Source organism: Amaranthus tricolor, chromosome 4 (genome assembly GCF_026212465.1).
Source record: "Amaranthus tricolor cultivar Red isolate AtriRed21 chromosome 4, ASM2621246v1, whole genome shotgun sequence".
In the NCBI taxonomy this organism is placed as follows: Eukaryota; Viridiplantae; Streptophyta; class Magnoliopsida; order Caryophyllales; family Amaranthaceae; genus Amaranthus; species Amaranthus tricolor.
In genome coordinates, this window is record NC_080050.1 from 15340243 (window position 1) to 15354288 (window position 14046).

General features: G+C 34.4%; 7 protein-coding genes and 2 pseudogenes across 7 annotated transcripts in view; 1 reads left to right on the forward strand and 8 right to left on the reverse strand.

Moving 5' to 3' along the window:
* Nucleotides 1-277: 277 nt before the first annotated feature.
* Nucleotides 278-3579, reverse strand: LOC130811466 (ATP-dependent Clp protease proteolytic subunit-like). The gene is made up of 2 exons (XM_057677787.1): nt 3126-3579; nt 278-2219 (listed from the first exon to the last, which is right to left on the reverse strand). Exons 1-2 carry the CDS (start codon nt 3194-3196, stop codon nt 1916-1918), a joined length of 375 nt encoding a protein of 124 aa, XP_057533770.1. The 5' UTR covers nt 3197-3579; the 3' UTR covers nt 278-1915.
* On the forward strand, nt 3579-8994 carry LOC130810770 (photosystem II CP47 reaction center protein-like; annotated as a pseudogene).
* A 77-nt stretch (nt 8995-9071) lies between these two features.
* On the reverse strand, nt 9072-10137 carry LOC130811460 (DNA-directed RNA polymerase subunit alpha-like; annotated as a pseudogene).
* A 71-nt stretch (nt 10138-10208) lies between these two features.
* On the reverse strand, nt 10209-10629 carry LOC130811464 (30S ribosomal protein S11, chloroplastic-like). The gene has a single exon (XM_057677785.1). The coding sequence runs from the start codon at nt 10623-10625 to the stop codon at nt 10209-10211; it is 417 nt and encodes a 138-aa protein (XP_057533768.1). The 5' UTR covers nt 10626-10629.
* A 41-nt stretch (nt 10630-10670) lies between these two features.
* On the reverse strand, nt 10671-11241 carry LOC130811468 (translation initiation factor IF-1, chloroplastic-like). The gene has a single exon (XM_057677790.1). The coding sequence runs from the start codon at nt 11239-11241 to the stop codon at nt 11008-11010; it is 234 nt and encodes a 77-aa protein (XP_057533773.1). The 3' UTR covers nt 10671-11007.
* A 124-nt stretch (nt 11242-11365) lies between these two features.
* LOC130811465 (30S ribosomal protein S8, chloroplastic-like) lies at nt 11366-11814 on the reverse strand. The gene has a single exon (XM_057677786.1). The coding sequence runs from the start codon at nt 11768-11770 to the stop codon at nt 11366-11368; it is 405 nt and encodes a 134-aa protein (XP_057533769.1). The 5' UTR covers nt 11771-11814.
* Nucleotides 11815-11846: 32 nt separating this feature from the next.
* On the reverse strand, nt 11847-12902 carry LOC130811467 (50S ribosomal protein L14, chloroplastic). Its single transcript, XM_057677789.1, has one exon. It carries the CDS (start codon nt 12291-12293, stop codon nt 11928-11930), a length of 366 nt encoding a protein of 121 aa, XP_057533772.1. The 5' UTR covers nt 12294-12902; the 3' UTR covers nt 11847-11927.
* LOC130810771 (50S ribosomal protein L16, chloroplastic-like) overlaps nt 12419-14046 on the reverse strand; it is a 1749-nt gene continuing 121 nt past the window's right edge. The window contains exons 1-2 of the mRNA XM_057676900.1: nt 13985-14046; nt 12419-12721 (exon numbers count right to left, since the gene is read on the reverse strand). The exon at nt 13985-14046 is cut by the window's right edge and continues 121 nt beyond it. Of these exons, the coding sequence (XP_057532883.1) occupies nt 12419-12721; nt 13985-14046 (365 nt within the window). The remainder of the gene's footprint in view (nt 12722-13984) is intronic.
* The window catches only part of LOC130811462 (50S ribosomal protein L22, chloroplastic-like), a 2022-nt gene continuing 1286 nt past the window's right edge, over nt 13311-14046 (reverse strand). Inside the window, exon 1 of the mRNA XM_057677784.1 lies at nt 13311-14046. This exon is cut by the window's right edge and continues 1286 nt beyond it. The gene's annotated coding sequence lies outside the window, so the exon portion shown is untranslated.

Below are 14046 nucleotides of genomic sequence, written 5' to 3' on the forward strand. Positions count from 1 at the left end.
ACAAATAAACGAATTTTTCTTCTGCGTCTTCGAGCTATATATCCCCGTTTAACTCTAGTCATTGAATAATTGAAACTTTGATGAATAACTAATCGATTTTTTTTCTTTAAGTTATTCTTTTCGCCTTCTGGTCTATTAATAACAAAACAGATTTTTCCAATGTATAAAATAAAAATTCCAATGGCTTTTGCTACTATAACCTTCCCAACCACTATTTTTGTTATTTTTCTTTTTTTCGACATTTCGTCTTGAAACGAGACAAAAAAATTTATTAATGTATAAAAAAAGTAAATAAAAAAATGTGAATTCAAGTTAAATATAGATGATTAAAGAAATAGTGGATTCCTTCGTTTCTATGGTTACTTTTAAAACGGTGAGGTCCTCTCTATACACCGGAGCCCCTTTCCTTCATTTCCGGAATCTTATTGATAACTTGTACAGTTCAAACCTTTTGGCTCTACCCATGAATTATCCAGTAATAGGTCTTTCACAACGAGATCCACCTATACAGTAACGGTATTTAATTTTGAAGGTTTGCTGGATAGCTGACCCTGTTAGTCCGTTCTTGCAAGAATCGGAGCCGAATTATTTTGCTTTTAAAATAAGATTCCCTGCTAAATGGATAACGTTCGTTACCAATGGGAAATTTTTTCTTATCTTAAACCCGATTTATACCAATAGAAACCATAAATTTCATACCCAATAGATGAATGTATTATTTTTTTTTTCATTTTAGATAGTGACTGGAGTTTTATACCATTCACCAGTATTGATTATTGATACTGGAAAAATTCTTTCCTTTCATTTGCTTTTTTTTGTTCCAGCTCATAATCTGAACGAGTCACACATACACCCTAGTACATGTTCCTCGACGTTGAGGGCATCCCCGAAGAGCGGGGGATTTCGTGACATTTCTGATTGGCTGTCTTGTGTTTCTAATAAGTTGTTTAATAGTTGGCATGCTGAATCATATACATAATGGGCTGGTTTAGATCAATCCTAACCGAATTTTTTTTATAGTTAATGGAATATTAAACACAGAATGGTAAACCGAGTAACAAGAAAAAATTTCAAATGTTTAAAACTATTTTTATTCCTTTTATTCGACCGCTACAAGATCAACAATTCCATGAGCTTGGGCTTCTGTTGCTGACATAAAAACATCCCTTTCCATATCTTCGGATACAACCCATAAGGGTTTGCCCGTTCTTTGTACATAAACCCTTGTGAGGGTTTCACGCAATTTCAAAAGTTCTTCCGCTTCCAGGATAAATTCTCCCGTTTGGGCCTCATAAAAAGAGCTCGCGGGTTGATGAATCATTACCCTGATGATATATACCATAAAAAAGTTCTTCTATCTCGTGTAATGTGATGAATAGAAAAAATATGGAATTAAGAATAAAAAAGATAGAATTGAACAACCGTACGGGCATTTTTTTCGCATTGCATACGGCTATAGAATGGAATTTACTTTCATTTTCCGTTGAACAAAGAGAAAATCTAGAATTGATTAGATCCAGATCAGTAAATTATCCAATTACCACCCTTCTTTTCGTAGGAGCTAAAAATACTATGATGGCTCCGTTGCTTTATATATTTATTTCATCTGTAGTTAAGCAATCCCAAAGTTTCTTTTTGATTCCAAAAATAAGAAAGAAAATTTTTTTGTACTCGTTCAAACATAAATAGAGTCTTTTGTTATGAAAAAAAGTTTGTGACGCTGAAATGGACTCCTAAAGAAATCGGGAATACTCTTCATCTCATACTCCTCTTTCGATACATAATTGAAGGTTTTGAAAATAAAATAGAGAAAAATATCTCATATCGAATTCAAAGTGCCATGCTATTATTACTTAAAATATTAATATTTGATATGGTGAAGGCATAGTTTTCTTTTTTCTTTCAAATAAAAAACTCATTGGCGCCAAGCGTGAGGGAATGCTAAACGTTTAGTAATTTCTCCTCCGACCAGGATAAAAGATCCCATTGAAGCAGCTAACCCCATGCATATTGTATGTACATCTGGTCGCACAAATTGCATGGTATCATAAATAGCTACTCCGGGTATTACCCATCCGCCAGGAGAATTTATAAACAAATATAAATCCTTGGTATCATCTTCGATACTGAGATATACCATAAGACCAATAAGTTGATTCGAGATCTCGCTATCGACTTCTTGGCCTAAAAAAAGTAATCTTTCTCGATAAAGTCGGTTGATTCGGGTAAAATTCTATCCCTTAGGAACCGTACATGCACCTTTTGATGCATACGGTTCAAACAAAATTGTAAAAAAAAAAATCAATGTGTAGATTCTACATCCTTTTTTTTTCATAGAGATTTTTCCAACTTATGATGAATAATCAAGAATCTCCTTTTCGATTTTTCAAAAAAGATTACTTTTTCGCAATTCCCTAATTACCCATATAATATATAATATAAAAAAATTTCTATAATTAAAATAGAATAAAATTCTACTAAAAAAAAAAAGAATTTACTAAACTTATTGAACTTACTTTTCATTGATGTATCATATCATCGAGATTCAACTCAAATCACGATGTCATTTTCTTGTTCTTGAATGGGTCTCTTGAAATTTTTAGGTTTATGCTCTACTCCGGGTAACGATCTGCCCGATTTCGATTTGCCCATATAGAACAAATGTTTCCAATACCGCTTGTTTTTTTTTGTTAAAATTCCCCTTTTTTATTTACTTCATATCTTTTCTTTCGTCAATTTCCATATTCAACAGATTAATTATTTCATTCAAATCATTAAAGTTGAGAGCGCTATTTTTAATTTCAAATCGAAAAAATTAAGAGTTAAAGTAAATAACCTATATAATACAAGCAGTAATTTTTAATATATTCCCGATTGGGATTGGGGTTTTTATAAACGGAGCCTGGATACTTTATTTTATTGGTCCAACCGAGCCAACCATAAATTATTCTAAGTGAGAATTATTAACCTGAATCCCCCTAAAACTAAAAAACGGATCGAATTGCATTTCACGCTCCAAATTTTGGATGATTTAATCAATCTTTCTTGGGCGAAATGGAGGATATCTCAATCGGGAGAGATAATGGGGAAATCCCATATGACCCAATATATCTGACAAGTCGCACTATACGTCAACCCAAGATGCATCTTCCTCTCCAGGACTTCGAAAGGGAACTTTTGGAACACCAATAGGCATTAAATGAAAGAAAAAATAATTAAGTACTCTATTTCACTTTGATGTGGAAACGTAATAATTAAGGTTATTGTTTTTATAATATCACTCATTAATTCTATTTTCTGCATAGATTAGAAAGGTTTAGTTTAAGAAAAAATTCTTACCAATATAGCCTTCCAATAATGAACAAGTATGAAAGCATTTACTGATAGAAGATGGTATCAACTCCCCATTGCGTATTGCTACTTATCGGGTATAGAATAGATTTGTTTCTCTTTGTTCCTACAAACATAATTGTTCTATTATTACCAACCGAATAGAAGAAACATTAACCCTTGTTGCTAGATAATCGATTGAACAAAAGGGATCCATTGCATAGTTATAGTCTTTTCCAATGCAATAAAGTTACATAGTGTCATTTTTCTTTGATATAAGGGGTATTTCCATGGGTTTGCCTTGGTATCGTGTTCATACCGTCGTATTGAATGATCCTGGTCGGTTGATTTCTGTCCATATCATGCATACAGCTCTGGTTGCTGGTTGGGCTGGTTCGATGGCTCTATATGAATTAGCAGTTTTTGATCCCTCTGACCCCATTCTTGATCCAATGTGGAGACAGGGTATGTTCGTTATACCTTTCATGACCCGTTTAGGAATAACCAATTCATGGGGCGGTTGGAGTATTATAGGGGGGACTATAACGGATCCCGGCATTTGGAGTTACGAAGGTGTGGCTGGCGCGCATATTGTGTTTTCTGGCTTGTGCTTTTTGGCAGCTATTTTGCATTGGGTGTATTGGGATCTAGAAATATTTTGTGATGAACGTACAGGAAAACCTTCTTTGGATTTGCCTAAGATTTTTGGAATTCATTTATTTCTTTCGGGGGTGGCTTGTTTTGGTTTTGGTGCATTTCATGTAACAGGCTTGTACGGTCCCGGAATCTGGGTGTCCGACCCTTATAGACTAACTGGAAAAGTACAACCTATAAGTCCAGCATGGGGTGTGGAAGGTTTTGACCCTTTTGTTCCAGGAGGAATAGCTTCTCATCATATTGCTGCAGGGACATTAGGCATATTAGCCGGTCTATTCCATCTTAGTGTCCGGCCGCCTCAACGTCTATACAAAGGGTTACGTATGGGCAATATTGAAACCGTTCTTTCTAGTAGTATCGCTGCGGTCTTTTTTACAGCTTTTGTTGTTGCTGGAACTATGTGGTACGGTTCAGCAACTACTCCAATAGAATTATTCGGACCCACCCGTTATCAATGGGATCAAGGATACTTTCAGCAAGAAATATACCGACGGGTAAGTGCTGGACTAGCCGAAAATCAAAGTTTATCAGAAGCTTGGTCGAAAATTCCTGAGAAATTAGCTTTTTATGATTACATTGGGAATAATCCGGCGAAAGGAGGATTATTTAGAGCGGGCTCAATGGATAACGGCGATGGAATAGCTGTTGGATGATTAGGACACCCTGTTTTTAGAGATAAAGAAGGACGTGAACTTTTTGTACGCCGTATGCCTACTTTTTTTGAAACCTTTCCGGTCGTTTTGATCGACGGGGACGGAATTGTTCGAGCTGATGTTCCTTTTAGAAGAGCGGAATCTAAGTATAGCGTTGAACAAGTAGGTGTAACTGTTGAGTTTCATGGTGGCGAACTCAACGGAGTCAGTTATAGTGATCCTGCTACTGTGAAAAAATATGCTAGACGTGCTCAATTAGGTGAAATTTTCGAATTAGACCGTGCTACTTTGAAATCAGATGGTGTTTTTCGTAGTAGTCCGAGGGGTTGGTTTACCTTTGGACATACTTCCTTTGCCCTACTATTCTTCTTCGGACACATCTGGCATGGGTCGCGAACTTTGTTCCGAGATGTTTTTGCCGGTATTGACCCCGATTTGGATGTTCAAGTAGAATTTGGCGCATTCCAAAAAATTCGAGATCCAACTACAAGAAGACAAGGAGTTTAATACAACATTGCTTTGTTATTTTTTGTGATTTGGCATAGGATACTGGAGCAATCTTAATTTGAATTACCGCCCCTTTTTTACTCTTTCCCTTTTATCATTATCGGGAAAATAATTTCAAGTAAACAGGTATGGAAGCTATAATTGTAAACCACAATCAAATATATGGAAGCATTGGTTTATACATTTCTATTAGTCTCTACTCTAGGGATAATTTTTTTCGCTATCTTTTTTCGGGAACCGCCTAAAGTTCCAACTAAAAAGTAAAAAGTTGAAATAATTTTTCATTATCTTAATTGAAGTAATGAGCCTTCCTATAATAGGAAGGCTCATTACTTCAACTAATCTCCGTGTTCCTCGAAGGGATCTCTTAGTTGTTGAGAGGGTTGCCCAAAAGCGGTATATAAAGCATACCCAGTAAAACTTACAAGTAAACCAGATATAAAGATGGCGACTAGAGTTGCTGTTTCCATTATTATCTAATTTTAAGACCACAATGGATCTATGATAAAATCATTTATTTACAACGGAATGGTATACAAAGTCAACAGATCTCAATGAATATAATCAGATTTATGGCTACACAAACTGTTGAGGGTAGTTCTAGATCTCGTCCAAAACCTACTACCGTAGGGGCTTTATTGAAACCGTTGAATTCGGAATATGGTAAAGTAGCTCCTGGGTGGGGAACTACTCCTTTAATGGGAGTTGCAATGGCTTTATTTGCAGTATTCCTATCTATTATTTTGGAAATTTATAATTCTTCCGTTTTATTGGATGGAATTTCAATGAATTAAATCCACAAGAAAATGAAATCAAAAAGAACCAACAAGTTTTAGCCTTTCAATACAAAGTGAATTTTTAGGGCTCCGATTTCTATTTCTAAATTCCCTTGTTGGTAGTTCGATCGTGAAATTTCTTTCTTTCTGTATTTCCGGAATATGAGTGTGTGACTTGGTATAATTAATCCTATTGATAATACAGAAAATGAGTCTGTCATCTTACCCTGATGGAGATGGTTCTACCTCGTCGGATATTTCTTTTGGTATCTGAAACACGGAATAGCTAAAATATATTAAGAAATATTTGAACTATGATTCATATTTAATATTTAGACCTCGAGATCGGATTCAAAAAAATTTGTTTTTCAAAGAAAGAATTATAAGTTATAAATCGAAAGATTTTTATTATTTCAAACTCCTTTGTATGACTATTTTGTGTAATCAACAGACAAATTTTTTTGTATTATTAGTCATAATACCTATCCTATATGATTGAATCAGTGATGATACAACGGTTCTTACTCAAGGAATCTTTGTGCTTAACTTTAAGGATTTTATTGAATTATCGTGGTTCTAGTATGAATCTGGGGGTTCAAGCGATTCATAGGGTCTTAACAAGAGAAATTCCTATCAATGATAAAAAAAGCAAAAAGCGGTATTAGGCATAGGCACAAAAAAAAGAAATCAAAGAAAAATAGGAAAAGAGAATATTCAAGAAGCCTGTAGTAACAATTAAGCGAAAGACAACTGAGCTGACTTGATATTTTGGCATTATCACCACAAAGAAGAACTGTCGGATTTTTATTCCTTTCTATCTTCCGAATCTGAATAGGGGATTAAGAAGTTTTCAACTTTCTATTCTATAATCCCTTTTCATTTTAATTCAGTATTTGGGTGTGTCTGCTTGAGCTGTACGAGATGAAAGTCTCATATACGGTTCTTAGGGGGGGGGATTCGAAGGTTACCTATCTCAATAAAGTCTATGATTGGTTCGAAGAACGTCTCGAGATTCAGGCGATTGCGGATGATATAACTAGTAAATATGTTCCTCCTCATGTTAACATATTTTATTGTCTAGGCGGAATTACTCTTACTTGTTTTTTAGTACAAGTAGCTACGGGGTTTGCTATGACTTTTTACTATCGTCCAACCGTTACTGAGGCTTTTGCTTCTGTTCAATATATAATGACTGAAGCTAACTTTGGTTGGTTAATACGATCAGTTCATCGGTGGTCGGCGAGTATGATGGTTCTAATGATGATCCTGCATGTATTTCGTGTGTATCTCACCGGTGGGTTTAAAAAACCTCGAGAATTGACTTGGGTTACAGGTGTGGTTCTAGGTGTATTGACCGCGTCTTTTGGTGTAACCGGTTATTCCTTACCTTGGGATCAAATTGGATATTGGGCAGTCAAAATTGTAACAGGCGTACCGGACGCTATTCCTGTAATAGGATCGCCTTTGGTAGAGTTATTGCGTGGGAGTGCTAGTGTGGGACAATCCACTTTGACTCGTTTTTATAGTTTACACACTTTTGTATTGCCTCTTCTTACTGCTGTATTTATGTTAATGCACTTTCTAATGATACGTAAACAGGGTATTTCTGGGCCCTTATAGAATAGCAAAGTTCTATCATAGCTATTTGTAATCAATCATTTATCACTTGTAGAAAGAACAACAGTATTTCATTGCTACATGTATGGATTATTATTTTCAATAATCCATGTATTTGGACATTTTCCTTCAACTCCATAATTTTGTATATAGTTATTTAACATAACATCACTAGTTGAAGGTAATTCTCCGAAATTAAAATGGATTATGGGAGTGTGTGACTTGAACTATTGATTAGGCCGTGCAGGTATATCTTCTTTTCTGCCACATTGAAATTCATAATCCAATGTGTCTTTTGTCCAACCACCATATAATTAAGTTTTATATAGAGGGTAGGCTGGTTCCTTTGAAGAAATTCTATTCTATGATCAACCCTGAATCATGTCATGCATGAAGAGGCTCCGTAAGATCCAGTTGAATGTTTGATTTTGCATGATATAACCCAGATTTTTTTCATTTTTTTAATATATATATTTTCTATTAACTAATAGTTTGAATAGTATTGAAATGCATTCATTTCCTCGGCATTGACCTGATCTATGATACTATCGGAGTGAAACAAGGGATCTAAAGAACAATAGAGACTGGCTATATTAGTAACAAGTGAACCCTTTGATTTGTAATATATGTAATTCTACATTTTATAGAAACTCAAAATCTCCAAATAGTTTGGAAATAAACAACAATCACAAGGTATGAGACGACCCAAAAAGCATTTGATCATAATAAACTTTGTAAGCCTACTTGGGTATTGAGCTTTTATTTGTAAGAGCGAAATTCCTTTCTTTCCATGGATAAGTATGACTTCGGAAAGGGAGGTTTAAGAAAGGGGTTCTTACAGAGAACCTTTTATATGGATAAAATATATCATGGATCCATTTGGTTCTTTTAATTCTTGCTCGAGCCGGATGATGAAAAATTATCATGTCCGGTTCTTTCGGGGGATGAATTGAATCTATAAGAATTCACCTATCCTAATAACAAAAAAACCTGACTTAAATGATCCTGTATTAAGAGCTAAATTAGCGAAAGGTATGGGGCATAATTATTATGGGGAGCCCGCATGGCCTAATGATCTTTTATATATTTTTCCTGTAGTGATTTTAGGTACTATTGCGTGTAACGTAGGATTAGCGGTTTTAGAACCATCAATGATTGGTGAGCCGGCGGATCCGTTTGCAACTCCTTTGGAAATATTACCTGAATGGTATTTCTTTCCTGTATTTCAAATACTTCGTACAGTACCAAATAAGTTATTAGGCGTTCTTTTAATGGTTTCAGTACCTGCGGGATTACTAACAGTTCCTTTTTTAGAGAATGTGAATAAATTCCAAAACCCATTTCGTCGTCCAGTAGCTACAACTGTTTTTTTGGTTGGTACTGTAGTAGCCCTTTGGTTAGGTATTGGAGCAACATTACCCATTGATAAATCCCTAACTTTAGGTCTTTTTTAAATTGATTCAATTGTGAAATAACACAAGGTCTGTATCTAGGGAATAGTCGCTTCAAAGTGAATTTTCCCTAGATACATCTATTCAATTGAGTTTTGTATTGAATTCATTTTTTGATCCAGTCTGGAAAATTCAATCAATTTTTTGTCATTTTTTTTTAAATCAATTACGAAATGTTTTTCTAAAGTGCCAAATATTTGTTTTATATCTTCTATATGAAAATCCGCCATTTTAATAAGATCTTCTTGACTGTTATTCAAAAGGTCCAATAATGTATGTATATTGGATTTTTTGAGGCAATTGTAGATCCTAGGTGGCAATTCTAATTGGTCAATAAAAATATATTTAAATGCTATTTTTTTTTTTGTTTTTCCTTATTTCAGCCAATCTATTGTGAAAGGTAAAAAGGGGTAAAGAAATTTTGTGTTGATTGTCCTCTAAATATAAGTTTTCTTCTTCTGCATGTAGAAATAAATCAATTAAATTCCGGGAGGCTTCATAAAGTGCTTCTTTCGTGGTTAAACTGCCGTTTGTCCATATTTCGAGAAAAAGTATCTCTTGTTTTTCATTCCCATTTCCATAAGAATGAATACTATGATTCACATTTCGAATAGGCATGAATAGAGCATCTATAGGATAACTTCCATCTTGAAAGTTATTTTGCGCTTTTATCTGATATCCGCGATTTCTCTCGAGTTGTAATCCAATACACAAATCAATTGGTTCCGTCAAGCTAGCTATATGCTGTGTATTGTCAACTATTTCTACATAAGGGGGCAAGATGATATCTTGAGCAGTTACACATCTGGGGCCCCTAACACAAATAGACGCTTCGCAAGTTCCATATAGATTACTTCTCAATACTATTTCTTTCAAATTCAGTAAAATTTCGTGTACTGATTCTTGAATACCTACTATGTTAGAGTATTCGTGCGGTATTTTATCAAATTTTGCACGTGTGATACATGTTCCTTCTATTTCGCCAAGTAACGCTCTTCGCATCGCGATGCCTATTGTATCAGCTTGGCCTTTCATAAGTGGAGAGAGAATAAAGCGTCCATAATAAAGACATTTACTATCTGTTCTTGATTCAACACATTTCCACTGCAGTGTCCGAGTAGATACTCTTATTTTCTCTCGAACCATAGTAATATTTTACAAAATTGATCATATCTTTGAATCATTTATTTCTCTTGAAATCCCTTCAATTCTTATTTCTACACGCGTCTTTTTTTAGGAGGTCTACAGCCATTATGTGGCATAGGGGTTACGTCTCGTACGAAACTTAATAGTATACCGCTTCTACGAATAGCCCGTAATGCTGCATCTCTTCCGAGACCGGGACCTTTTATCATGACTTCTGCTCGTTGCATACCTTGTTCCACTACTGTACGAATAGCATTTCCTACTGCGGTTTGAGCTGCAAAAGGTGTCCCTCTTTTTGTACCCCTGAATCCACAAGTACCGGCAGAAGCCCAAGAAACCACTCGACCTCGTACATCTGTAACAGTCACAATAGTATTATTGAAACTTGCTTGAACATGAATAACACCCTTTGGTATTTTCCGTGCACTTTTACACGAATTAATACGTCCATTTCTCCGTGAACCTGTTTTTGGTATAGGTTTTGCCATATTTTATCATCTCATAAATATGATTCAAAGATATATGGATATATCCATTTCATGTCAAAACAAATCCGTCATTTTTTTTCAGCAATAAAATATTTTAGCAATTATTTTAGTATTTTAGAAAGATCATTAGTATATAGTTTAGTAGAATGATTATCCTTGTCGTTGTTTATGTTTTGGGTTAGAACAAATTACTATAATTCGTCCCCGTCGGCGAATCAGTCGACATTTTTCACAAATTTGACGAACAGAAGCCCTTATTTTCATATTTGTTATTCTTTAGTTTTAATTTTGAATCTATTTTTTGGAAGAAAATAAGTTTCGTGATATTTTGAACCTTGAATTCTATTTTTGTAGAAAGGAATAAGGAATGTTGAAAAACGGCTTAATCGTTTGAATCTTTGTTGCGGAGTCTATAAATTATACGACCTCTGGTTGAATCATAACGGCTTACTTCAATCTTAACTCTATCTCCCGGTAGGATTCGTATAGAACTACGTCGTATCCTTCCCGAAACATAACCTAGAATCAGATCTTCATTATCTAAACGAACCCAGAACATAACATTAGGAAGTGATTCAGTAATCAAACCTTCATGAATCCATTTTTGTTCTTTCATTTCAGATAAAACCCCCTTAAAGTATCAACTAATAGAGGAGTGATATTAGACAAGCCTTTTTTTTTCTTTTTTTGTTCCCAAATAGGAAATATTGGATCCAATTCGGATATTAATATTCTAGGGATTACCATATATAACATAAAATTTCTCTGCCAATTCCTTCTAGTCGAGCTTCCCGATCCGTCATTATACCTCGAGAGGTAGAAAGAATTGCAATCCCCATTCCACCTAAAATTCTAGGAATTCGTTGATAGTTAGAATAGATTCGTAGACCAGGTCGACTGATCCTTTTTAAATAGAAAGTATTTCTATAAGCCCCTTTCTTATTTCTTCTATGTCGCAGCGTTAAAACCAAAAAAGTTTTATCTCTTTCTTGATGTTTTCTCGCATTTTCAATGAAACCTTCTCGTAAAAGTATTTTAACAATGTTTTCGGTGATGTTAGTAGATACTATTCGAACCGTTCCTTTTCTATTCATGTCAGCATTTCGTATAGAAGTTATTATATCAGCAATAGTGTCCCTACCCATAATGAACTAAAATCGGTGGTGTCCAAAAAATTTGATATAATCAACATGTTATTAGTTTCTTTTTAATTAAAAAATGAAAAAATTTTAAATGAAAGGTATATACGTGATACACAATCTACTATGATTGAAATTCATTCAAATGCCTTAGATTATCATTTTATAATACCTCAGGAGCTAATGAAACTATTTTAGTAAATTTTTGTCTCAATTCCCGGGCAATCGCACCAAAAATTCGAGTTCCCTTTGGATTTCCTTCTTGATCAATAATAACTGCGGCATTGTCATCATATCGTATTATCATGCCGTTGTCGCGTTTGAGTTCTTTACAGGTACGTACAATTACAGCTCTGATCACTTCGGATCTTTCTAAGGGCGTATTAGGTATTGCTTCTTTGATCACAGCAACAATAACGTCACCAATACGAGCATATCGACGATTGCTAGCTCCTATGATTCGAATACACATCAATTCTCGAGCCCCGCTGTTGTCTGCTACATTCAAAAGGGTCTGAGGTTGAATCATATTTTATTTTTATCTGTTCTTTCAATGCAAAACTAAATGCAAAAGGTGAAAAAGAAATATTGTTTGTCCAAAAAAACTTCCACTTGGTGTTATCCAAAAGATCCATTTCCTTTAGTTCTATATTCTTATCCTGAAATAATGAATTGAGTTCGTATAGGCATTTTTGATGCCGCTATTGTGATAGCTCTTCGGGCTACATTTTCTGCTACTCCGCTTATTTCATAAAGTATTCGACCTGGTTTGACAACAGCTACCCAATATTCGGGAGATCCTTTCCCCGAACCCATACGGGTTTCTGCGGGTCTTACTGTAACAGGTTTGTCAGGAAAAACGCAGACCCATATTTTTCCACCGCGACGTGCATTTCGTGTCATTGCTCGTCGCCCGGCTTCTATTTGTCTAGACGTGATCCAAGCGGGTTCAAGTGCCTGAAGAGCATATCTTCCGAAACAAATACGATTACCCCGATAAGATATTCCCTTTATTCTTCCTCTATGTTGTTTACGGAATCGAGTTCTTTTGGGGTTATAGTTGATGGTTCCTTTGTAATTCCATCTCTACTGCAGAACTGGACGTGAGAGTTTCTTCTCATCCGGCTCCTCACGAATTAAAAAATGGAAATTTCATTTTTTAAATGTCTATTTTTATATAATATATAATAAATAATTAAGATATATATGTAAAAATATAATACACTGAATCAATGAATTCTTTTTTATTCATCTAGTTTACTAAATATTTTATTCTATTCTTTTTTTTTTTATTGAATTCCTTGTATTTTAACAATTGAATATGAGAATGAAAAAAAAAAAAAAGAATTTTCGTGGGCGAATATTTACTCTTTCAATAGCTATTTTGAGTGTAGAGTTAGCTTATAATTTTTCAGAATATATGAATTGTCCTCTGGTTCGTTCCGCCATCCTTTCCAATGAATTATCAGAATTCATTTTCAATTGAATCTTATGTATTCATGGGTTCCGTCGTTCCCATCGCTTCTTGATTAATGGTTAGGTCTGAATTCTACAATGGAGCTTTTGTTTTTCCACCAACCCCCTTAGTCGTTATTGGCTCTAAGCTCTTATTTTTTTGTTCTATAGAACAGATTCATATCATATAATTTTGTTTGAATCTGTATTGATGCTTTAATTACATTTTCTTTTATGAGATGTTCAAAGACCTTACATATTGGAATTATATATCTTTTATATTAGATTCATTTTTTTCTTTCTCTCATCTTTCCATTTACCGGTATCCTTTTTTCTTTTTTGTATTTTAATTTTCTTTGACAGTAAATCTAATGAATTGTTTATGTCAAAAAAATTCAGTTGCTACAATGATAGGACTAAAATAGTATATCTTGACTGTTTCTTTGGATCCAGATAATGTGATGCGATGAGTTGGTTATTAGTTCTATAATTTTTAGTTCATACTTGGTACTATAACTTTCTTTTTTTAGTCTTAATTTTAACAAAAACCAACGAGTCACACACTAAGCATAGCAATTATATCAAAAGGTAAATTTTATTTTTATTAAACCTTATGGGATTAAAAATTAGAATTGATTGGATGGAAAAAAGAATCAAAAAGGGTTGCCATTTTTTTGTTCCATCGTTCCATCGAAACAGAAAGACAAGTCAACTAAAGGTTTTTTATTCTTCGTCTATAAATATTCAAATTTTGATACCCAATACCCCATAGATAGTTCGAACGGTATAGGCACAATAATCAATTTTCGCATGAATGGTTTGTAGGG